Below are 26,155 nucleotides of genomic sequence, written 5' to 3' on the forward strand. Positions count from 1 at the left end.
TTGCTGATCTGGGAACCCATGGTAATTTGGCCCTGGGTCAACAGACTGGCTGGCTGCTGCTACGAGGCATGTCTGCACACTGTGATCCAATTGATGTAGATAGGACACAATCTAGCACACTGAGCATTCTGTGTAGTGTGAGTCACCATTTCAAAGCGAAAAGTATTCAAGCTCAGATGTTTGTTTTTCCCTCGGCCAATATACTAAGAGGGGCTGCAGATAAATTCCATCGCTCTGCACCACTTTTATATTCCTGCAATGAATTCCCTCCTGAAATTATACGGGCAATTTGTTTTATTTCAAATGCAAAACCTGTTCATAAGACCATAAAATATAGGAGCAGAACTAGGCCATTCAGCCCATCAAGTCTGCCCGCCACTCAATTGTGGCCGACCTATTTTTCCCTCTCTATTCCATTCTCCCATCTTCTCCCCGAGACATTTGACCTCCTTACTAATCAAGAACCTATGCACTCTACTTTAAAAATACCCAATGACTTGGCCTCCACAGCCGTCTGTGATAATACATTCCACAGATTTACCACCCGCTGGCTGAAGAAATTCTCTTCATCTCCATTCTAAGATGCAAAGCTAGTCTTCGGGCAGTAAAAAAAAAAAATGCAAATGCTGAAATCTTGAGCAAAAACGAAACAGACTGCTGGGGAAACAATGGGTAAGTTGGGTAAACTGTGGACAGACGACATTTTGGATTAGGTGTCTTCTTCAGACTAAAGAACGGATTCTATTCCCGCCAAAGACACTGCTAGCCCCACTGAATTCAATATCTTTAACAGTTTGTTTTTCACTCAAAACTCTCAGCTGCAGTCACTTGTGCCTCGCACAAAGATAGATAACTTACCTGCCTTGTTGTGGGAAGAGATTCAATCACTCATCTATCGTGTTGGCAAATCAGCATGTTCACACTGCATCTGCGCCATTCACTTGCTCCAAATGTGGGTAAGAATTCATTCCTCATCCAGCCGACCGAAACAGCTGCAAATTCACTATGATCGGAGAGCATTTCAAGGCCTTGCTTGCAAGAAGAGATATACAGCACATGAGAGCTCATGAAGCACTAAGAGAAAGATCATTTATTTGCTCCAATTCTGGAAAAGCATTGGTTTATTATCCAATCTATAAGTACACCAGCGAGTTTGCACTGGGGAGAGACCATTTACCCACGTAAATTGTTGGAAAGGATTTACTCAGTTAACTGCCCTACTAAAACACAAGAACATCATGAGAAGGACTGTATAAATGCCCTGTGATCAGTGATTTAATTAATCAGGGCCCTTTAAGGCATTAAATGTTGGAGTAAGTCAGGGGGTCAGGCAGCCTCTCTGGAGGACATGGGTAGTTAAACATAGAAACATAGAAAATAGGTGCAGTAGGCCATTCGGCCCTTCCGAGACTGCACCGCCATTCAATATGATCATGGCTGATCATCCAACTCAGTATCCTGTACCTGCCTTCTCTCCACACTTCCTGATCCCTTTAGCCACATATAACTCCCTCTTAAATATAGCCAATGAACTGGCCTCAACTACATTCTGTGGCAGAGAGTTCCAGAGACTTACCACTCTCTGTGTGAAAAATGTTTTTCTCATCTCGATCCTAAAGGATTTACCCTTTATCCTTAAACTGTGACCCCTTGTCCTGGACTTCCCCAACATCGGGAACAATCTTCCTGCATCTAGCCTGTCCAACCCCTTAAGATTTAGTAAGATTCTATAAGATCCCCCCTCAATCTTCTAAATTCTAGCGAGTACAAGCCGAGTCTATCCAGTCTTTCTTCATATGAAAGTCCTGACATCCCAGGAATCAGTCTGGTGAACCTTCTCTGTAGTCCCTCTATGGCAAGAATTTCTTTCCTCAGATTAGGAGACCAAAACTGTATGCAATACAGGTGTGTCCAGGTGTGGTCTCACCAAGACCCTGTACAACTGCAGTAGAACCTCCCTGCTCCTATACTCAAATCTTTTTTGATAAGAGGGAAGTCTTTTAGGACCGAGATGAGAAAATCATTTTTTACACCGAGTGTGGTGAAGCTGTGGAATTCTCTGCTACAGAAGGTAGTTGAGGCCAATTCATTGGCTATATTTAAGAGGGAGTTAGATGGGGCCCTTGTGGCCACAGGGATCAGGGAGTATGGAGAGAAGGCAGGTACAGGATACTGAGTTGGATGATCAGCCATAATCATATTGAATGGCGGTGCAGGCTCGAAGGGCCGAATGGCCTACTCCTGCATCCTATTTTCTATGTTTCTATGTATTTGAGGCAGATACGATAATAACATTTAGCAGGCATTTGGACAGATACATAGATAGGAAACGTTCAGAGGGATACGGGCTAAACGCAGGCAAACGAGACTAGTGCAGATGATGTATCTTGGGCTGGTTTGGCCGAGGGCCCGTTTCCGTGCATTATGATTCTATGGCAACACACGAATTGAAGATAGGCACAAAATGCTGGAGTAATTCAGCGTTATAGGCAGCGTCTGGAGCTTTGATGTTTGATGTTTCGGAACGAAACACTTGTTCAGACTGAGAGTCAGGGGAGAGGGAAAGTATAGATATGGAAGGGGACAAAGAACATGTAAGGTGCGAAAAGGACTGATCAAGGCAGACGTTGATCAATGAAATGTACAACGGTTCATTGTTGGCTGAGGGGAACGAGCCAAACAAACAGCAAAGATAATCAGGAGGACGGTCAGACTAGTAGGAGGACTAGGGTGGGGAAGGGACGGAGGAGAGGGAAAGCAAGGAAAGTGAGAGAAATCATAGAAACATAGAAAATGGGTGCAGGAGGAGGCCATTCGGCCCTTCGAGCTAGCACCGCCATTCATTGTGATCATGGCTGATCGTCCCCTAGCAATAACACGTGCCTGCCTTCTCCCCATATCCCTCGACTCCACTAGCCCCTAGAGCCTAAATTAATATTCATGCTGTTCCTCCAATTTGTGTTTAGCCTCACTCTAACAGTGGAGGAGGCCCATGACAGAAAGGTCCAGCATGTTGTGTCTATCTTCAGTGTAAATCAGCATCTACAGTTCCTTACTACACATCTCCTCGTATTGTACAGTTTCCATTCCCGATATTATTCCACCGATTCTGCCCAATAATCCCCCAGGGATTACATCGTCGTGAATGAAACAGAACCTCGACAACCAGCAACAATTGTTCACCGATTTCAGACGCAGCCCGAACTGCCGATATTGTTTTTAGTTGCTGCTATATTTTTATAAAGTATTTTCAGCATTGAGTTGAATGGCTGATCATGGCTGATCATCCAACTCAGTATCCTGTACCTGCCTTCTCTCCATACTCCCTGATCCCTTTATCCACATACAACTCCCTCTTAAATATAGCCAATGAACTGGCCTCAACTACATTCTGTGGCAGAGCGTTCCAGAGATTTACCACTCTCTGTGTGAAAAATGTTTTTCTCATCTCGGTCCTAAAGGATTTCCCCTTCATCCTTAAACTGTGACCCCTTGTCCTGGACTTCCCCAACATCGGGAACAATCTTCCTGCATCTAGCCTGTCCAACCCCTTAAGAATTTTGTAAGATTCTATAAGATCCCCCCTCAATCTTCTAAATTCTAGCGAGTACAAGCCGAGTCTATCCAGTCTTTCTTCATATGAAAGTCCTGACATCCCAGGAATCAGTCTGGTGAACGTTCTCTGTACTCCCTCTATGGCAAGAATGTCTTTCCTCAGATTAGGAGACCAAAACTGTATGCAATACAGATGTGTCCAGGTGTGGTCTCACCAAGACCCTGTACAACTGCAGTAGAACCTCCCCGCTCCTATACTCAAATCTTTTTGATAAGAGGGAAGTCTTTTAGGACCGAGTTGAGAAAATCATTTTTTACACAGAGAGTGGTGAAACTGCGGAATTCTATGCAACAGAAGGTAGTTGAGGCCAATTCATTGGCTATATTTAAGAGGGAGTTAGATGAGGCCCTTGTGGCCAAAGGGATCAGGGGGTATGGAGAGAAGGCAGGTACAGGATACTGAGTTGGATGATCAGCCATAATCATATTGAATGGCGGTGCAGGCTCGAAGGGCCGAATGGCCTACTCATGCATCCTATTTTCTATGTTTCTATGTATTTGAGGCAGATACGATAATAACATTTAGCAGGCATTTGGACAGATACATAGATAGGAAACGTTCAGAGGGATACGGGCTAAACGCAGGCAAACGAGACTAGTGCAGATGGTGTACCTTGGGCTGGTTTGGCTGAGGGCCCATTTCCATGCATTATGATTCTATGGCAACACACGAATTGAAGATAGGCACAAAATGCTGGAGTAATTCAGCGTTATAGGCAGCGTCTGGAGCTTTGATGTTTGATGTTTCGGAACGAAACACTTGTTCAGACTGAGAGTCAGGGGAGAGGGAAAGTATAGATATGGAAGGGGACAAAGAACATGTAAGGTGCGAAAAGGACTGATCAAGGCAGACGTTGATCAATGAAATGTACAACGGTTCATTGTTGGCTGAGGGGAACGAGCCATACAAACAGCAAAGATAATCAGGAGGACGGTCAGACTAGTAGGTGGACTAGGGTGGGGAAGGGACGGAGGAGAGGGAAAGCAAGGAAAGTGAGAGAAATCATAGAAACATAGAAAATGGGTGCAGCAGGAGGCCATTCGGCCCTTCGAGCTAGCACCGCCATTCATTGTGATCATGGCTGATCGTCCCCTAGCAATAACACGTGCCTGCCTTCTCCCCATATCCCTCGACTTCACTAGCCCCTAGAGCCTAAATTAATATTCATGCTGTTCCTCCAATGTGTGTTTAGCCTCACTCTAACAGTGGAGGAGGCCCATGACAGAAAGGTCCAGCATGTTGTGTCTATCTTCAGTGTAAATCAGCATCTACAGTTCCTTACTACACATCTCCTCGTATTGTACAGTTTCCATTCCCGATATTATTCCACCGATTCTGCCCAATAATCCCCCAGGGATTATATCGCCGTGAATGGAACAGAACCTCGACAACCAGCAACAATTGTTCACCGATTTCAGACGCAGCCCGAACTGCCGATATTGTTTTTAGTTGCTGCTATATTTTTATAAAGTATTTTCAGCATTGAGTTGAATGGCTGATCATGGCTGATCATCCACTCAGTACCCTGTACCTGCCTTCTCTCCATACTCCCTGATCCCTTTATCCACATATAACTCCCTCTTAAATATAGCCAATGAACTGGCCTCAACTACATTCTGTGGCAGAGCGTTGCAGAGATTTACCACTCTCTGTGTGAAAAATGTTTTTCTCATCTCGGTCCTAAAGGATTTCCCCTTCATCCTTAAACTGTGACCCCTTGTCCTGGACTTCCCCAACATCGGGAACAATCTTCCTGCATCTAGCCTGTCCAACCCCTTAAGAATTTTGTACGATTCTATAAGATCCCCCCTCAATCTTCTAAATTCTAACGAGTACAAGCCGAGTCTATCCAGTCTTTCTTCATATGAAAGTCCTGACATCCCAGGAATCAGTCTGGTGAACCTTCTCTGTACTCCCTCTATGGCAAGAATGTCTTTCCTCAGATTAGGAGACCAAAACTGTATGCAATACAGGTGTGTCCAGGTGTGGTCTCACCAAGACCCTGCACAACTGCAGTAGAACCTCCCAGCTCCTATACTCAAATCCTTTTGCTGTGAATGCTAACATAACATTTCAGGTAGGGATCCTTCTTCAAACTGATTGTTGTGGGGGGGGGGGGAACTTCACCTATTCGTGTCCTCCAGAGATGCTGCCTGAACTGCTGAGTTTTTCTTGCACTTTATTGGGTCTTTTTTGGTAAACCAGCATCCGTGGATCCTTCACTCTCCTTTGAGGCAGTAGCACATTCACCTTTTGGACAGGCCATTCACTTGCTCCATCACTGGGGATTCACTTGTTTACTCCACCAGACAAAGCAACGTGTTCACAGTGAAAAGAGGCCATTCACTACTCTGTGTGTTGATTCACTCAGATATCCACTCGGAGATCCAAAGTCTCTAGATCTTTAGAAATAGGCCTTTCACCCCACTGAGTCCATGCTGACCGACGATCACTTGGTACACTAGCACTATCCTACACGCGAGAGACAATTTACAATTTTCGGAAGCCAATTAACCTACAAACCTGCATGTCTTTGGAGTGTGGGAGGAAACCGGAGCTCCCGGAGAAAATCCATGCGGTCATTGGGAGAACGTACCAATTCCTTAGACAGCTCCTGTGGTCAGGATCAAACCTGGGTCTCTGATGCTGTAACGCAACAACTATACTGCCATACCACTGTGTCATGCAAAGTCAAAAGACTAAAGACCTGGAATGTCACCTATCCAGGTGACATAATCCAGACGCCGCCTGGCCAGCTGAGCCATTCCAGCACTTTGTGTTTTACGTAAGATTCCAACACCTTGCAGTTCCTTGTGTAACCATTTACATGTCTGAACTCCGAGAATGAAACTTATGAACCACCAATAGATCAGCCATTCTCCTTCTCCAACCAAGGACAGGGATTCGTCAGGCATCCCATCCATTGAGGCACCAATGAATACCCAATTTGGCAGGATTTTGCCATTCATCTCACCCATGACTGACCATTGTTGAAGGTGTTAACAAAGCAATAAGATGAGATGCAGGAAAAGTGTTCACAATGTTGGGCGAGTCCAGAACCAGGGGCCACAGTCTTAGAATAAAGGGGAGGTCATTTAAGACTGAGGTGAGAAAAAAACCTTTTTCACCCAGAGAGTTGTGAATTTATGGAATTCCCTGCCACAGAGGGCAGTGGAGGCCAAGTCACCGGATGGATTTAAGAGAGAGTTAGATAGAGCTCTAGGGGCTAGTGGAGTCAAGGGATATGGGGAGAAGGCAGGCACGGGTTATTGATAGGGGACAATCTGCCATGATTTCCCCCTTGTACTTAAGGATAAGGGGGAAATCCTTTAAAACCGAGATGAGAAGAACTTTTTTCACACAGAGAGTGGTGAATCTCTGGAACTCTCTGCCACAGAGGGTAGTTGAGGGCAGTTCATTGGCTATATTTAAGAGGGAGTTAGATGTGGCCCTTGTGGCTAAGGGGATCAGAGGGTATGGAGAGAGGCAGGTACGGGATACTGAGTTGGATGATCAGCCATGATCATATTGAATGGCGGTGCAGGCTCAAAGGGCCGAATGGCCTACTCCTGCACCTAATTTCTATGTTTCTATGATCACAATGAATGGTGGTGCAGGCTCGAAGGGCCGAATGGCCTCCTCCTGCATCCATTTAAAAAAAATTGAAAAGTAAAAAATAAAAATAAAGCAATTAGTGGAAATAAAAAAAACTTTAAGCTGGAAAGACTACAGAGAGTTACGAGGATGTTAAGAGGACTTGAGGGCCTGAGCAACAGGGAAAGCTTTGGCAGGTTAGGACTCTATTCATTGGTGTGTGGAATGAGTGTTGATCTTATAAAACCATGAGGGTGATAGGGTAGATGCTCAGAGGCTTTTACCTAGAGTAGGGGGATCAAGAATCAGATGACAACAGATGAGAGTAAAGGGATTTAAAAGGGATTCTGAGGAGCAAACTTTTCACTCAGAGGGTGGTGGGAATATAGAATGAGCTGCCAGAGGAAGTAGTTGAGCTAGAAACGAAAACAACATTCATGACAATAGACAATAGGTGCAGGAGTTGGCCATTCAGCCCTTCGAGCCAGCACCGCCATTCAATGTGATCATGGCTGATCATCCCCAATCAGTTCCTACCTTCTCCCCATATCCCCCGACTCTGCTATTTTTAAGAGCCCTATCTAGCTCTCTTGAAAGCATCCAGAGAACCTGCCTCCACCGCCCTCCGAGGCAGAGAATTCCACAGACTCACCACTCTCTGTGAGAAAAAGAGAACAAAAAGACATTTAAAAGACATATGGGCAGGTACATGGATGGGAAAGGTTTAGAGGTGTATGTGCCAACGCAGGCAAGCAGTGTTGAAGTGGCATCTTGATTGGCATGGGCAATGTGGTTCTAAAAGCCTGTTTGACTCTTCTGATACCTGTAACTCTTTTTTTTTTTTGAAAGTTACTTAAGTAAAACTAAAAATCTCTAAACCAGGACTGATAGTTTTTGGTAGAATATAGGGAATGCAAATGTTAGTTTACAAAAATAGACATAATGCTGGAATAACCCAGCAGTTCAGGCAGCACTTCTGGAGAACATGAATAGGTGGCATTTCGGGCCTTGCGACCCGAAACATCACATATTCTTGTTCTCCAGAGACGCTGCCTGACCCGCTGTTACACCTGTACTTTGTAGATTATTTGTAAACCAGCATCTGTAGCTCCATCTTGTATCTTCATTTTAAGGTATCAGATTGCTTTAGGAATCTTTATTAAGTTCAACAACATGAAAAAGGTGTGTGTAATAAATTATGTTGAATTGCTACTTTCACCTAATTCAGTTTCACGAAGGCCTCGAGAGGCTGGACAGCCTTTTCCTTTTCTTTGTTGCTCAGTTTAAATTCATGGGAGAAATTAATTTTAAAATCAGAGCTCCAACATTAGAGCCCATTCCCAGTATGCATGCTGCGACACCTTGCTCTCTCTCAATGGATGAGAAGTCAATGCCACACCCCTGACAGAGTACTGGACTCTGTAAAAAAGTGAGCATACATAGTCAAAAATGTTCAGAGTTCTCCAGTTCTGAGGAAGTATCCCTGACCAAAAATATTATCTGTGTAAGAAGGAACTGCAAATGCTGCTTTAAACCGAAGATAGCCTCAAAAAGCTGGAGTAACTCAACCATATCAGGTCGAGATCCTTCTCGGCCTGAAATGTCACCCATTCCTTCTCTCTAGAGATGCTGTCTGTCCCGCTGAGTTACTCCAGCTTTTTGTGTCTTATCTTCGATCAAAAATATCATCTGCTCCTTTTATCACATGCTGCCAAAGTGGCTAACGGTATAAATTCTTCCAACATTTTCCAGAGCTGCAGTGGCGCATCTGATAGAGCTTCTGCCTCGCAGAACCAGAGTTGCGGGATCTGACCAGAACTTAGATGCTGCCTGTGTGGAGTTTACGTGTTTTCCCTACGACTGTGTGGGTTTCCTCCCGGTGCTCTAGATTCCTTCCGCATCACAAAATCATGCAGATTTGTAGGTTAATTGGTCTTTATAAAGTTTAGATTATGTTTATTATTGTCACGTGTACCACGGTGCAGTGAAACTTTTTGTGCGTGCTATCCAGTCTGCGAAAAGACTACACATGATTACATTGAAGCCATCCATAGTGTATAGATACAGGATAAGGGTATAATCTTTAATGTAAGATAAAGTGCAGTAAATTGTGATTAAAGATAATTCAGAGGTCTCCAATGAGGTAGATGGGAGATCAGGACCGCCCTTCCAATTGGTGAGAGGACGGTTCAGTTGCCTGATAACAGTTGGGAAGAAACTGTCCTTAATGAAGAGAGGGGGGGGGGGGAGATAAGAAAGTGGAATAACATAGGACTAGTGTAAACAGGAGGTTGAAGACCAACATAGACTTGGTGACCAAAAGGCCCGCTTTCATGTTGTATCTTGCAATAAATTTTCCTTTTTTCCCCCCCATATTCCTGCATTTGCAATTTTATTTGTGATCAGAATGAGCTTGGGCAAGTTTCTGCTATGCATTTAATTCATATTTGGAAGGCCATTCAGTGCAACATCAGGTGTCTGAGCAATTGCACATCCCCAATTTTTTCCCTGCCACCAATTCTCTCTCACATGCCCAGTCATCACCAACCAGATTTTACTGCCACTCACCTGCACTTGGGGCAATTATGAATACAATTAACCTACCAGCCTTGGGTCAGGAGAGGAAGTCAGAGCACCAGGGTGTAATGCACGAGGTCACAATGAGAACATGTAAACTACGCAGTTAGCATCCATGGTCAAAATCAAACCAGTGTTAGTGGGACATCAGCACACTGTCCCAGCCCTTTAGTTTAAAGAAAGTTTTAAAGATCCAAATATCTTTGCTGTCAAATCAGTTTAATAAGTCAATAACACAGTGGATCTTCACATATCCCCAGACGGGGGCAAGAGTAACATGGTATCCCACTCGAACCCTCCCACATTACATTCCCATCTACCCTCTAGCAGGTCAACATGTCACCCAGTGTAAACCCTCAAGACCCGTTAAGAGTTTAGCAGCACTAGTTAAGGGCCAAGCCTTGTCAACTACCCCACGCACACAAACATGTCAATGACATCACTGCCTCACAGACCAATGGTGTAGGATCTGCCAGTGGGGTTGTGAATGGCGGAACATTCCGGAGAAGTCACGGCCCACTCGTACCACACTTTCTTGGGGTTGGCGCACCTCCAGAAGCGAACGCACACCGTTTCCCCCGCCTTTACGGGGATGGGTTGCTTCAGGGGGAACAGAATGGGGAACCAGGAGTACATGCCCGGGGAGTGCGTCTCCGGGCGGATACTCAGCGTCACGTCCTTGTACAGGATGGTCTCAAAGTAACCAGCAAACCCGTGCAGCACAGTGTTCAGCTTGATGTCAAACTCCAGGCACTTGTAGCGGTTGTTGTTGAAGACACCTCGGTTCGGGTGGGTGAAAATGAAACAGGGCTGAGGGGCATCCAGCTGGTGGAAATTGTGCAGTCGAACCACATAGGGCATCTCGAACTGCGCCTCGGGATCTCGATCTTTTTCCCGGCTGGCACGCACCTCGTTGTAAAGCTTGGATGAGGAGATGGGGGCGAGGAACGAGGTGTACTCACTGGGTATGCTGATTCCATCCTCCTTCAGGAACCTCTGCGCTCCATCCAGGCATTCGGGCGACAGCTCGTTGTCACCGAAGGAGCCCAGCAGCTCACTGACAATGATGTCTGCTTTGACAGGGGCCTGCCAGTCCCTCATGTCGCAGGAGACCACCGTCACCTGGTCCCCCCACTCCTCATATTTCCAGTTCTGGAGGGTGACGACAGCGTTGATATTCTTCTCAATGGCATAGACCTTAATCTTCCGGTCGGCCTGTCGAGCAGCTCGCAGCGAGGCATTGACCAGGGGGCCCCTGCCTGCTCCCAGCACCATCAGGACTTGAACGTTTGTGTCCTTCTCACTCTCTGGGATTCTGTCGAGCAGACACTTGTAGACAGCATGTTGGTACTGCGAGTATTTGATGGGGTCCTTCTCAAAAATCTCATAGGTCTGAGACTCCAGATTATCCATCAGCGGCTGTAAAGGACATTGCAAGTAGTCCTCGTAGCCCTTGGCGAACGTCTCGTAGGAGTTGGGTGGAGGTCGGTGCTGGTTGAGATACTCCAGGTATTGCAGGTAGGAGCGAAACTCCTTCTCTGAGTGACGGTTTGACCCGGTGATCACAAACTGCACCTCCAGCTTGAAGAGGCGATAGATGAGGTTCTGGTGCGTCTTGGAGAGGACGGGGAAGCCCTTCTTGTTGGTCAGGAAGATGCTGGTGGGCAGCACGGCCGCCTTGATGGGTTCCCCGACCCAGCGGTCGATGATAGCTTCGGAGGGCAGATCGGGCCCGACCTCCAGGGCCAGCGCGATCCTCTTGTTGTAGTCGCACAGGGAGCGCAAATGGTGCCACCACAACCAGGTGGTCTCCTCCTCGCTGCTGTCCTCCGAGCGCAGCACTGGGTCGTTCTCCACCAGGTCTTCCCGCATGTCTTCCCAGGAGATGAGTGGCACCCGGATCCAGAAGACAGTGGAGTGGTGCCCGGTCAGCAGGTGGTTGATCAGCACCCTGGCCAGGTTGCTGTTGTTCATCTGCCGCAGCGGCAGCAGGAAGGCGGGCACGCCGAGGTAGGCCGCAAAGTTCAGCTCCTGCAGCAGGGCCTCCTGCGAGTTCATGCGCACTTGCTCGTCCTCCGAGTCCGCCTGTATCCACGGCGACAACTTGCCCACGATGAGGGTGTTCCAGTCGCGGCCGGAGAGCAGCAGGTCGGAGCGAGTCAGGGCCGCCGGCCTCTCCTTGGCCGGGCCCGAGCAGAACTCTCTCCTGAACCGCGGGTGGACGATGGGCATGCAGAGGAAGTCAAAGCCCTGCCCGCCCGCCGAGCCCAGACTCTCCCCGACGTCCGGCACCGAGTTCACTTCGCGCCCGCTCGACACACGCGTGCCCGCCGCCATCTTCAACCAAAGAAGAGGCCGGTCTGGGAACCCGCCAATGAAAGGCGGTCGCTGGCATCCTTCCGCCAATCAACGGCGGTCACGGGCGCACCAACGCCAATCAATGGTGAGCGCTGCTCCACCTCTGCACCAATCAACGGTGGGCGCTGCTCCACCTCCACCAATCAATGGTGGGCGCTGCTCCACCTCTACCAATCAACAGTGGGCGCTGTTCCACCTCCACCAATCAACGGCGGAGCTGCTCCATCTCCACCAATCAACAGCAGGAGCTGCTCCACCTCCACCAATCAACAGCGGGAGCTGCTGCTACTCCTCCACCAATCAACAGCGGGTGCTGCTCCACCTCCACCAATCAACGGCGGGCGCTGGGACAAACCCCCACCAATCAACAGCAGGTGCTGCGACACCCCGACCAATCAACGGCGGCGGTGCGACACCCCCTCCAATTCCCACCAATCAACGGCGGGCGCGCACGGTGCGACTTCACCGTCAATCAACCATGAACGAGGTCGCCCCGCCGGCCAGGGTTCTGGACAAAGATGCACCTCTAATATCTTTGGGTTGTGGGTCAATTAAACGACGAACAACCCGCTTTCCATCAATCAACGTTGACTCCAACTAATGAAACCCTCCCCGAAAATGTTTACCTAGATATTTTGCCGCTGTTTTTGTATTTTGCTCTTTTCAAAATGTCTGTGCAGCAGAAGCATGTAGATGATTTCCCTTTTGTAATGTGCGTGACTCAAGAGTGGAGAGTTAGGAGTCAATAGTGTTTTATTGTCATATGTCCCGAACGGGACATGAAATTCTTACTTGCTGCAGCACAACAGAATATGTGAAATTTTAAACATTGCAGATAACGGGGGGGGAAGGAAAAAGTTCAATAAATAACAAATATAGTGCAAATAGCAAATAATAATATAGTCTTTTGCAGTTCAGAGCTCATAGTTTATTCGTTGTGTTTAATAGCCTGATGGCTGTGGGGGAAGTGATGACAACTGGCACACTTGTGGCAGCTGTTTGATGAAGGTTCTTTTCTCTTTGCAAAATTACTGATGAATATTTTTTTTAAGTTGCAGTGCCTCCTGGAATATGTTTAAAGTTAAATGCACGAACAATGATTTTAAGTCAATCTGAAGGTCCTTTTACACTGCAGCATAAGGATATTTTAGATGTAGTTTGGGTTCCAACTGGACAGCACCGTGGTCACATTGCTTCTACCTACTTGGAAAGTTAATCTTGTTAACTTCTGCCTGCCTGGAAAAGTAATCATCTCTGTTGAATTGCGTTCTGCACATGCCTGCCCATACCTATTACTTACCTGAAGTTCACCGCTTGTACCCCAGAAGGCGTGCGTGGCAACAGTACGGGTTAAGTGTCCTGACCTCGCCTGCCGTGCAAGAGCCCTACAACTGTTGAGGGGTAATCTAATGGTCGTTCAGTGTTTACTGTTCAGTGGTCAGCCTGTACTTTAATGGAATTGTGAGCGACATTCATAGAATGCAGGAAAAGGCCCTTCGGCCCTTAATGCCAAGTCCCACGCTTCATTGCTTGCACGTAACCCATTTCCCTCCATCCCTTGCATATTCATGTGGCTATGCAAAAACCATCGAATCTGCGTCAACCACCCCGATAACTTCTTCCAGGCTGGATAATCCGGAATAATTCATATGAAACTAACGGGTTTATCACAGGGAACGTTGCCTCAAGGCTTTGATTAATGGCTGTGTCTGAGCCCACAATCCCTTTGGAGCGGGCAACCGGTCTATCAGCCACGTTCTTCACCGCCCGCAGAGGGCGCATGCGCATCCGGCCGCCGTGCTTGGTGCGTGCCGGGATTGCTCTTGTCAGGTCCTTTGCCGTTGGGCGCACCGTGTGGCGACGGGAGGAGTCAGCGGGAAGCCGCGGGTCGGATGGCGGGAGTGGTGAGAATGGCTGCACCTCCGTTTTTTTGTTCGAAGTGTCCGGCTCCGATTCGGGGACATGGGCTTCTGAGGTTTTACTGAGGCCCGCGCTCCATACATTGCGCCTGCGTGGTGCAGACAGACGCTGTTGGCCCTGAGCGTTGAGCATTGACCACTTTCTAGCCCGCGAAGCATTCTGGGTATGTTACCCTCCATTGTTCAGACTGGGTCGTTGGCCAGCGCCGAAATTGGTCTTTGGGCCGTACATTTCCTTTCGTTGTTTTGCCCTCCGAATTATATTATCTGTATTGTGCACTTGTACTGTATCTGAGATGCTTATAGACAATAGACAATAATCAATAAGTGCAGGAGCAGGCCATTAGGCCCTTCGTGCCAGCACCGCCATTCAATGTGGTCATGGTTGATCATCCCCAATCAGTACCCCGTTCCTGCCTTCTCCCCATATCCCCTGACTCCGCTAGTTTTAAGAGCCCTATCTAGCTCTCCCTTGAAGGCATCCAGAGAACCTGCCTCCACTCCCTCTGAGGCAGAGAATTCCACAGACTCAGCACTCTCTGAGAAAAATTGTGTCCTCGTCTCCGTTCTAAATGGCCTACTCCTTATTCTTAAACTATGGCCCCCTGGTTCTCGACTCCCCCAACATCGGGAACATGTTTCCTGCCTGTAGTGTGTCTAAGATGTTTCTGAGCGTTTAAGTATTGTGACACTGGTACTGAACTGCATACAAAAAATAATTTCACTGCACCTCGGTACATGTGACAAATAAAGTACCATACCAAGAGTCTGAACATTGATTTCTCCAAAGTAACACTGCCTTTCACTTCCCCGTGATCTACCTGTGCCCATCATCTCACCTGTCTTTCCTCCCACTCACCCCTTTCCCTTACACACATATCCCTCTCTCTGGTTTTGTATTTCGTATTTCACTCCTTTTCTTGTCTTACACCATTTCATCCTTGGCCTTTGTCCACCCACCTGCCAATCAGAACCCATATCACCAGTATCTATCCATTTCATTTGTCCTGCCCCCATCTCTTATCCCGCTTTCACCCCCTCCCCAACTACTAGAATCAGGCTGAAGAAGGGCCCTGACCAACCATTGCAATTCCATTCCTTGCTCTGCCTGAACTCCTGAGTTACTCCAGCATTTTGTGATTTGCTCAAGCAATCAGCACTTGCAATTCCCTGTGTCTCAATTGTTCTTTCCTTTCTGATACGTCTCCCTCTGAACATTATAATTAATCTGCCGACAACACGTTTTCAGGATATGTTTTGCATATTGGAAATTAAGGCTGTGCAAAATAATATTATCTCCATCGTTTTTGATTCTTTTGTCAATTATCTTATATCACAAAATGAAACATCTCAAATGTCATCTCGTAAAATTCACTTTTTCCTCCTTGAATAATTCTAGCCTCTCCAATTTCTCCTCAGTAGTAAGCCACCGTTGTGATGAATCGATCTCTCATAGAGCTACTTGGAGGCTTTGCATTGGCTCATGCCAAATCCTGATATTTCTATCTTGGAAAAAATAGGAGCACGAATTGGCCATTCAACCTTCAGACTTGCTGCAACAGTCAACATGATCACAGCTTCAGCAACCTTTTCCCAAGTCCCTTGATCCCTATACACCAGTCATTGAAAGTAGGCATGCAGGTGCAGCAGGCAGTGAAGAAAACAAATGGCATGTTAACATTCTTAACAAAAGGATTTGAGTATAAGAGCAGGGAGGTTCTACTGCAATTGTACAAGATCTTGGTGAGACCACACCTAGAGTATTGCGTACAGTTTTGGTCTCCTAATCTGAGGAAAGACATTCTTGCCATAGAGGGAGTACAGAGAAGGTACACCAGACTGATTCCTGTGATGGCAGGACTTTCATATGAAGAAAGACTGGATAGACTTGGCTTGTACTCACTAGAATTTAGAAGATTGAGGGGGGATTTTATAGAAACTTACAAAATTCTTAAGGGGTTGGACAGGCTAGATGCAGGAAGATTATTCCTGATTTTGGGGAAGTCCAGAACAAGGGGTCACAGTTTAAGGATAAGGGGGAAGTCTTTTAGGACCGAGATGAGAAAAAAAAATGTACACAGAGAGTGGTAATCTGTGGAATTCTCTGCCACAGAAGGTAGTTGAGGCCAGTTCATTGGCTATATTTAAGAGGGAGTTAGATGTGGCCCTTGTGGCTAAAGGGATCAGGGGGTATGGAGAGAAGGCAGGTACAGGATACGGAGTTGGATGATCAGCCATGATCATATTGAATGGCGGTGCAGGCTCGAAGGGCCGAATGGCCTACTCCTGCACCTATTTTCTATGTTTCTATGTTTCTATACTATTACATATGTAGGGAGTTACTCCAGCATTTTTTTTTTGTTTAAAAAAACAGCATCTGCAGTTCCTTGTTTCTACATCTTCCCTCTAAAACGTTCTTTATCCATGTAACTGTTCATGTGATTTTTAAATACGGTTATAGTATCTGCCTCAATTATATCCTCTGGCAGCCCATTCCATATACCCTCCAGGCGAAAAAAATGCACTCAGATTTGTATTAAATCTTTTTTTTCGCACCTTAAACCTATGTCCTCTGGTTATTGATCCCCCTAGGTAGACACAAAATGCTGGAGCAACTCAGCGGGACTGGCAGCATCTCTGGAGAGAAGGAATGGGTGACGTTTTGGATCGAGACCCTTCTTCAGACTGACTCCCCAATATGGGTAAAAGTGCATTCACCCTATTTATTCCTTGCATGATCTTATACACCACTTCAAGATCGCCCGTCAATGTCCCGTGCCCCAAGGAATAAAGTCCTAGCCTTCCCAACCTCATCTGAAAGCTCAGCCCCTCAAGTCTTGACAACATCCTTGTAAATCTTCTCTGCACTCTTGCCATCTTAAGAACATCATTCCTATTTCTTTACTTCCTCAGAACCCCTGAACCTGACCTGGCAGCATAATGTTGGCAAGCATGGATTAATTGGCTGGAAACCAAAAGGAAGAGAGGTCAAAGACTAAAGGCGAAGAGAGCCTTGTGCTGGGGCAGTCAGCAACACATGTGAGTCTCTGATGAGCATCTTGTCCTTTTCATTCTTTCACAGGATTTGTGAGTTGGTGGCAAGGCTGGCATTTGTCACCCATCCCACTTGCTGATGAACTGGTGGCAATGAGCTGCATTCATCATCCACTGTAATATGTGTAGCAATGGGACTTTCATATTGCAGTGGGAGATGTGGATGTCACCTACAGGTCCTGCCGTAATGCTATTGCCATGGGGCCTTGCAAAGATTGATGACCTTTCTATCGCTGACTGAACTGCTGTGGTTCATGATCATAAATCTCGAAAATAAGATAGTCAGGATGTTTAAGTCAGAGTTGAGATACAGCATATAAACAGGCCCTTCAGCCTACTGAGTCCATAACAGCGATTGATCACCTGCTCACAGTAGTTCTACATTATCCCACTTGCTCATCCATTCTCTACAAATTAGGGGCAATTTTACAAAGCACTAATTGACCTATAAACCCGCACATCTTTGGGATGTAGGAGGAAATCGGAGCACCTGGCAGAAACTCACGAGCTCACAAGGAGAACATACAAACACTACACAGACAGCGCCTGAGGTCAGGAAAGAACCGAGGTCTCTGACGCTGTGAGGCAGTAGCTATAACAGCCAGAATGCTGTTGGATTTGGAAGAAAGTTTGGAAGCATTCATATCTTCACACATCTAGGTCCTTTGTTGTTCCAGTCTACAGCGCTGGAAGTTTTTCTGAAAAATTATTTTGTACATGTATTAAGTCCCTCCTATAACCATATAACAATTACAGCATGGAAACAGGCCATCATGGCCCTTCTAGTCCGTGCCGAACACGTATTCTCCCCTAGTCCCATCTACCTGCACTCAGACCATAACCCTCCATTCCTTTCCCGTCCATATAACTATCCAATTTATTTTTAAATGATAAAATCGAACCTGCCTCCACCACCTTCACTGGAAGCTCATTCCACACAGCTACCACTCTCTGAGTAAAGAAGTTCCCCCTCCTAAACTTCTGTCCCTTAATTCTCAAGTCATGTCCTCTTGTTTGAATCTTCCCTACTCTCAGTGGGAAAGCTTATCCACGTCAACTCTGTCTATCCCTCTCATCATTTTAAAGACCTCTATCAAGTCCCCCCTTAACCTTCTGCGCTCCAAAGAATAAAGACCTAACTTGTTCAACCTTTCTCTGTAACTTAGTTGCTGAAACCCAGGCAACATTCTAGTAAATCTCCTCTGTCCTCTCTCTATTTTGTTGACATCCTTCCTATAATTATAACTTAAATCCCTCCTGCTCCCCCTTTTTGCTGCCCTCTCTCCTCCCCTGAGCCCGATTCATTTCCTCGTTCCTGCCAGATACCCCAGAGCTTTGCGTCGACCCATATCAGCCGATGGCCCCCTTTCCCGAAGGAGATCAGTGAACCAGTTGAGTTGGAAAGTTTTTTCCACCAGCCGCACAGCCCAGCAGATTCATAAAGTTTGGTATTGCAACCCGCCTCTGTTTAACGCGTTTCTCGCAAGTCTATTTTTCCCGCTGTTTTATACATTTGAAACATTTTGCAGAGCACTAGGAAGAAAATTTGCAAATCCAAACATCAAGTCAAGAGCTGAACAAATCCTTTAGTTGATCCGAACCCAAAACGCATCGGCATTTGAAAATGGAAGCGGAAATCTCCATTCTGATGGGCAAAAAGACGTACATATGTCCTGTGTGCGGGAAGGGGTTCACCCGTTCGTACACCCTGTTGAGACACCAGCGAGTTCACACCGGGGAGAAGCCATATACGTGCTCCATGTGCGGGAGAGGATTTACTCAGTCGACCCACCTCATCGCACATCAACTTGTCCACACTGACCAGAAACCCATCAAATGCTCGGACTGCAAGAAGAGCTTCAAAAGCAGGGCTCACCTGCTGAAACACCAGCACGTGCACAGTGAGGAGAGGCCCTTCGTCTGTTCTGTGTGTGGGAAGGGGTTCACTTGTGCCTCCAACCTCACCGCGCACCAACTGGTCCACACTGACCAAAGGCCTTTCAAATGTTCAAACTGCAAAAAGAGCTTCAAAAAGAGAAGTCACCTGCTAAAACACCAAAAGACTCACACTGGAGAGAGGCCGTTCACCTGCATGCTGTGCGGGAAGGGATTCACCCAGTCATCCAACCTAACGGCCCACCAACTAGTTCACACTGATGAGAAACCTTATACCTGCTTTGAATGCGTGAGGGGCTTCAAGAGTAAGCAGGAACTGCTGAAACACCAGCGCACTCACAACGGGCAGAGGCGGTTCACCTGCTCCCAGTGTGGGAAGGGGTTTACTGTGTCGGGTGACCTGCTAAGACACCAACGCATTCACACTGGGGAGAAACCATTCAACTGCACTCACTGTGGGAAAAAGTTCCGCTGCTCCACCAACCTCATCAGGCACCAGCGGGTTCACACGGGTGAGAGGCCGTTCATCTGCTCCGAGTGTGGCAAGAGGTTCACCCTGTCATCGTACCTGCTGAGGCATCAGCTCACCCACTCCGGGGAGAGGCCGTTCACATGCCCCGTGTGTGGGAAGGGATTCACTCAGTCGTCCAGCCTACTGCGACACCAGCAGGTTCACAAGTGACTGCCGAGTTGTATTGTTCTGTACTATTGCTGTTATTCACACCCAGGACTAAATGCCCTCGAACTTGAGATTCTGGGTGCTCATGTATGTCATTGTTGTGAATGATATCTAGTTGTGCCTATATTGTCATGCTTAATCATATCTGATCAGAAACTTGTTGAACAAGTTAGGTCTTTATTCTTTGGAGCGCAGAAGGTTAACATAGAAACATAGAAACATAGAAAATAGGTGCAGGAGCGGGCCATTCAGCCCTTCGAGCCTGCACTGCCATTCAATATGATCATGGCTGATAATCCAGCTCAGTATCCTGTACCTGCCTTCTCTCCATACCCCCTGATCCCTTTAGCCACAAGGGCCACATCTAACTCCCTCTTAAATATAGCCAATGAACTGGCCTCAACTACCTTCTGTGGCCGAGAGTTCCAGAGATTCACCGCTCTCTGCGTGAAAAATGTTTTTCTCTTCTTGGTCCTAAAGGATTACCCCTCTATCCTTAAGCTGTGACCCCTTGTCCTGGACTTCCCCAACAAGGGGGGACTTGATGGAGGTCTTTAAAATGATGAGAGGGATAGACAGAGTTGACATGGATAAGCTTTTCCCATTGAGAGGAGGGAAGATTCAAACAAGAGGACATGACTTGAGAATTAAGAAGTTTAGTTGTAACATGAGGGGGAACTTCTTTACTCAGTGAGTGGTAGCTGTGTGGAATGAGCTTCCAGTCGAAATGGTGGAGGCAGGTTCGATTTTATCATTTAAAAATAAATTGGATAGGTGTATGGACGGGAAAGGAATGGAGGGTTATGATCTGAGTGCAGGTAGATGGGACTAGGGGAAAATAAGTGTTCGGCACGGGCTTGAAGGGCCGAGATGGCCTGTTTCCATGCTGTTATTGTCATATGGTTATATGGTCTGAAGAACGGTCCCGAACTGAAACATCACCCATCCTTTTTCTCCAGAGATGCTGGTTGACCCGCTGAGTTACACCAGCACTTTGTGTCTGTTGGTATAAACCAGAATCTGCAGTTCTTTGTTTCCACATATGCTTTACCAATGCAATGTGTCTGAAAGATTCTACCGATTAGCGTTTCCCATTTGATCCACATACCTCTCTCTATAATAAGTTATGTTTAATCTCTGAGCGTGCGTGGTTGGTTTCTATTTCATAGGAAAGTATTGATTCATCAGTACTGTAATTCTAAGGCCCATATAATGCTGGAGTAACCAACAGGTCAGGCAGCATCCCTGTAGAACATGTAAAGCTGACTATTCAGGTCAGGACTCTTCTTCAGTCTGGTGAAGGGTCCAGACCTAAAACATCACCTATCCACATTCTCCAGGGATGCGGCCTGACCCGTGGAATTACTCCAGCACTTTGTGTCTTCGGTTAAACCAGCATCTACAGTTCCTTGTTTCTACTGTATGGACATCTACTGACAAGCAGTTTAGAAACAATGACGCCTCTAGAATCTTCCAGAAAGAAATATAATTGTTGAGTATCTAAATATTTCCCTTGTCATCTGGTCCGGGAATCCCTTGCTATGATAGGTTGCGTTTAAACCAGTGGTTCCCAACGTGGGGCGTACGCCCCACAGGGGGGCAATTTGATTTTTAAGGGGGGCAATTGAGCGAGACTGAGGAGGTCTGGGTCCAAATTTTCGATTTTTATTTTTTTGGATTTTCCATCGGGTAAAACATATGTAGTTTATGTTTCAGATGTTATTTTGAGTAAATAATTTTTTTGGGGTAAAAACGGTCTTTATTGTGTAGTTATTACATAATCACCGCGCCATCGCTCTTCATGCACGTCGCACGAAGCGCGCAAGGTCATGGGAGAACCTTATGTATTGAATTGGATTTAGAAATGCGATTCAAAGAGCTTTTGCTAAGTTACCCTTATAATATCTATTTCCTCCGTTTTCTCTCAAGGGAAAGCAAGGGGGGGGCATCAGGATTTTAGAGGTGATTAGGTGGGGCATTGCCAAAAAAAGGTTGGGAACCACTGGTTTAAACTCTCTGAGCTTGTGTGTGGTTGCTTTACGGCAGAAAGGAAATGATGGCCATTGGAGACTGGAGACATTGCGAGGGTGGGATATCAGTAAGTATAGATACTTTATACATTTTTTGGGGATGTGAGTAGCATTTATTATCTGGCCCCAAGTTACACTTGAGAAGGTGGTGGTCTGCCACCTTCTTAAAACGATCCAGTCCTTCTGCGATACCTAGTGTGAAGAAAATTCCAGAAATTAGGCCAAGAAGCTATGAAGGAAAAATGATGTGCTTCCAAGTTAGGATTATGTGCAACTTATAGGTCCTTCATGTGAAACTCCCCCTTGTTCCTGCAACTTGGTGGTGGAAGTTATTGCGTTTGGGAGGGGCCTGCAGAGATGTCCAGGTGTTTTGTAGACGGCTCCCAGTTTATTTATCCCTGCAAATATGCAAATATTGAGTATAGAAGCTGGGATGTAATGTGAAAATGTACAAGGCATTGGTGAGACCAAATCTGGAGTATGGTGTACAATTGGAGTCGCCCACATTGCGAAGGTGTCAACAAAATATAGAGAGATTACAGAGGAGATTTTTGGGAATGTTGCCTGGGTTTTATTATCTAAGTTACAGAGTTAGGTTTGAATAAGTTAGGTGGTTTATTCTCTGGAGCGCAGAACGTTAAGGGGGGACTTGATAGAGGTCTTTAAAATGATGAGAGGGATAGACAGAGTTGATGTGGACAAGCTTTTCCCTTTGAGAATAGGGAAGATTCAAACAAGAGGGACATGACTTCAGAATTAAGGGACAGAAGTTTAGGGGTAATATGAGGGGGAACTTCTTTACTCAGAGAGTGGTATTGCGGTGTGGAATGAGCTTCCAGTGGAAGTGGTGGAGGCAGGTTTATTGGTATCATTTAAAAATAAATTGGATAGGCATATGGATGAGAAGGGAATGGATGGTTATGGTATGAGTGCAGGCAGGTGGGACTAAGGGAAAAAAAAGTTGTTCGGCACGGACTTGTTGGGCCGGGATTAAACATAGAACAAAGAAATTAGGTGCAGGAGTAGGCCATTCGGCCCTTCGAGCCTGCACCGCCTAAGTTAAGAGATGATCATGGTGATTATCCAACGCAGAAGGTTAAGGGGGGACCTGCCTTCTCTCCATACCCTCTGATCCCCTTAGCCACAAGGGCCACATCTAACTCCCTCTTAAATATAGCCAATGAACTGGCAAACAACTACCCTCTGTGGCAGAGAGTTCCTGAGATTCACCACTCTCTGTGTGAAAAAAGTTCTTCTCATCTCGGTTTTAAAGGATTTCCCCCTTATCCTGGAGCTGTGACCCTTGTTCATGGGACTCATTTAAAAATAAATGGGAACAATCTTCCTGCATCTAGCCTGTCCAATGGAGGGTTATGGTATGAGTGCAAGAATTTTGTAAAGGTCTATAAAAAGTTGTCTCAATCACCTAAATTCTAGGGCCGAGTTTGGCCTGTTTCTGTGCTGTAATTGTTATATGGTTATATGGTTATAAATAGAGTTGTGAAGAAGAAAAACGGTATGTTTGCCTTCACTGGTCAAAGCATTGAGTATGAAGGTCAGGAAGTCATGATGCAACTTTATCAGACTTTGCTTAGGTCACATTTGAAGTATTGAATCAGCCATGATCATGATTGAATGGCGGTGCAGGCTCGAAGGGCCGAATGCCCTACTCCTGCACCTATTTTCTATGTTACATGTTTCTATTCTGGTCACCCCAATACAAGAGGCTAATGATAGGGTGCAGGGAAGGTTTTCTCAGAATGATGTCTGGATTAAAGGGTTAATTTTGATTGAAAGATACAACAAGGAAACCAACCCTTCGCCCACTGAGTCGAAACCGACCAGCGATACAACACACTAGTTCTATGTTATCCCACTTTCTCTGCAGGAAGGAACTGCAGATGCTGGTTTAAACCGAAGATGGACACAAAAAGCTGGAGTAACTCAGCTAAGTTATCCCACTTTCTCATCCACTTCTCACAACAGGGTAATTTACAGAGGCCATTTAACCTGCAAATCTGCACGTCTTTGGGATGTGGGAAGAAATGGGTGCACCCATGGGTTCACAGGAAAAACATGCAAACTCCACATAGACAGCACCCAGGTAGAGGCAGTTACAATAGTGATGTTGAAGAGGCTTTTAGATTGGCACATGGATATTCAGGGAATGAAAGGGTATGGATCACGTGCAAGCAAATAAGATCTTTTCTTGGCATTACGTTTGGCACAGACATTGTGACTGATGGGCCTGCTCCTGTGCTGTACTGTTCTATGTTCCATGCTACATGGCCCAGATAAACTGCAAAAGTGTTGGAAAGTGTCCACCTACCTTGCTTCTGTAGCCAGCAATACCATTGATTAAAAACACAGATTTGAAACAACGTCAAGCATTCTGGAAAAAGAAGGTCGGCACGGTGGCATAGTGGTAGAGCTGCTGCCTTACAGCGGAGTTCGATCCTGACTGGAGGTGCTTGTCTGTACGGAGCTTCTACGTTCTCCCCGTGACTTGCATGGGTTTTCTGTGGGATCTTTGGTTTCCTCCCACACTCCAAAGACGTACAGGTTTCTGGGTTAATTGACTTGGTATAAAAAAGTGTAAAATTGTCCCTGGTGGTGTTGATGTGTGGGGATCGCTGGTCAGTGTGGACTCAGTGGGCTGAAGGGCCTGTTTCCGCGCTGTATCTCTAAACTAAATTGCAATTCGTTGTTGTATGAGGAAGCAAACTTTCTGACGGGGTTTCCAACTTCAACTCTTTGAACTGATGTCACAATGACTGAATCAATATTGGAAACCCTTTTAAATCTGATCACTTCTTAAAAGGTAAAAAAACACAGTTAGCTTCATTTTCTCATTAAAACAAAAACCCAAAGATTAGCACACAGCAAAATATAGCACAGGACCCAACCATTTGGTCCACAATTTCTATCCTAAACGTGATGCCAAGATAAACAAAAATGCCTGCAATGATCCATATTCCTCCATTCTTTGATTATTTTTGTTTTTGTTTATTGTCATGTGTACCATGGTACAGTGAAAAGCTTTTGTTGCATGCTTACCAGACAGCGGAAAGACTATACTTGATTACAGTCGAGCCATGCACAGTGTACAGATCCATGATAAAGGGAATAATGTTTAGCGCACGATAAAGTCGGATTCAAGATAGTCCGAATGTCTCCAGTGAAGTAGACATTAGCTCAGGTGCGCTCTCTAGTGGTTGATAGGATGGTTCAGTCACCTGAGTTTCCTCTCACATCCCAAAGACAGGCCAACTGGTTAAACGATTCATGTAAATAGTCCCTGGTGTCAGCAAAAGAATCAAAAGAGAGGCAATGGGCACATGCGACAGAATATGTTGTGGAACTACGATAACGTTTAAAAAAATGGAGGAGCCTGTTTAATATCTATCAATGGCATTATTGAATACTATGTCCATATGTCTATTCCGTTGCAGGGTAATTACTGATATTTATGTTTTAGTATTATGTTTTTTCAGCATTGCACTTTAATGTTAAAGCCTTGATTTTTTTAATGATAAACTAAATGTACTGAAAGTAGTCTAAGGTGAAATATGAATGGTTTTGTAGTACAGTGTTAGAATTATCAACAGATGTCCGGTAAGGACTGCAGAAGTATGTTTAGTAATCAAATCGGACATAGCAGCATCATAGGATATTTGTGTCGCATCTTAAAAGTCATTTTACACAGCTGACTGAGCGTTTTCCATCAAGGTTTGCTCACAGTGCAAAGATGGGTGGTTAACTATGTTGTGAGGAGGACACATAGATACTAAGGGATACATGTGGGTGAAATAAAATGGTAAAACGATGGCCAGTGGAGCTGATTATTTAGAAATGGGAGGTTCCACGTTATGGCAGGAAGAGTAGAAAATGTAGTGAAACAATGGGATAAAAATATTAAAGCCCTATGTTCTGAGAGATCTGTGTGACTTCACATGAGAAACGTGACGTTTGTAGGTGAATGTGGCAAGAAAATTGGGAAGGCAACTGGGATATTATCCTTCACAGTATTGCAAAGGAGGTGCAGTCCCAAACAAGTCAACTTTGGGTAAGTCCACTTCTCAGGACTTCAACTCCCCCTCCCATTCCGTATCCGACCTCTCTGTCCAGGGCCTCCTCCACGGCCAGAGTGAGCAACACCAGAAATTGGAGGAACAGCACCTCAAAAACTGTTTGTAGATTAGGGTAGAGTCGTGGATGTATAGTTTTACGTGAGCGAGCTTCGCCTCAGGCTGTGATTTTGGATTGACGCCAAGACCTCATATTCCGCTTGGGGAGCCTGCATCCCAGTGGCATGAACATTGAATTCTCACAATTCTGTTAACCCTTGCTGTCTCCTTCCCTTCCTACCTCTCCCTCAGCCCTCGAGCTCCTCCTCCTCCTCCTTTTTCCTTCCTTCTCCCCCGCCTACCCC

The 26,155-nt window shown here is 45.9% G+C and overlaps 2 protein-coding genes across 3 annotated transcripts; one reads left to right on the plus strand and one right to left on the minus strand.

Annotated features, from left to right (window-relative positions):
* Nucleotides 1-9,989: 9,989 nt before the first annotated feature.
* prmt5 (protein arginine methyltransferase 5) lies at nt 9,990-12,166 on the minus strand. Its single transcript, XM_055647338.1, has one exon. It carries the CDS (start codon nt 12,122-12,124, stop codon nt 10,235-10,237), a length of 1,890 nt encoding a protein of 629 aa, XP_055503313.1. The 5' UTR covers nt 12,125-12,166; the 3' UTR covers nt 9,990-10,234.
* Nucleotides 12,167-13,925: 1,759 nt separating this feature from the next.
* Nucleotides 13,926-22,209, plus strand: LOC129704338 (zinc finger protein 34-like). 2 transcript variants are annotated; one of them, XM_055647414.1, is made up of 4 exons: nt 13,926-14,228; nt 16,657-16,766; nt 16,978-17,103; nt 18,648-22,209. In XM_055647414.1, exon 4 carries the CDS (start codon nt 18,743-18,745, stop codon nt 19,694-19,696), a length of 954 nt encoding a protein of 317 aa, XP_055503389.1. In that variant the 5' UTR covers nt 13,926-14,228; nt 16,657-16,766; nt 16,978-17,103; nt 18,648-18,742; the 3' UTR covers nt 19,697-22,209. The 2 variants fall into 2 exon arrangements, with proteins under 2 accessions (XP_055503389.1, XP_055503390.1); XM_055647415.1 differs by having other exon boundaries at nt 13,944-14,049.
* Nucleotides 22,210-26,155: the final 3,946 nt, after the last annotated feature.

This window comes from Leucoraja erinacea, chromosome 15, assembly GCF_028641065.1.
Source record: "Leucoraja erinacea ecotype New England chromosome 15, Leri_hhj_1, whole genome shotgun sequence".
Classification (NCBI taxonomy): domain Eukaryota; kingdom Metazoa; phylum Chordata; class Chondrichthyes; order Rajiformes; family Rajidae; genus Leucoraja; species Leucoraja erinaceus.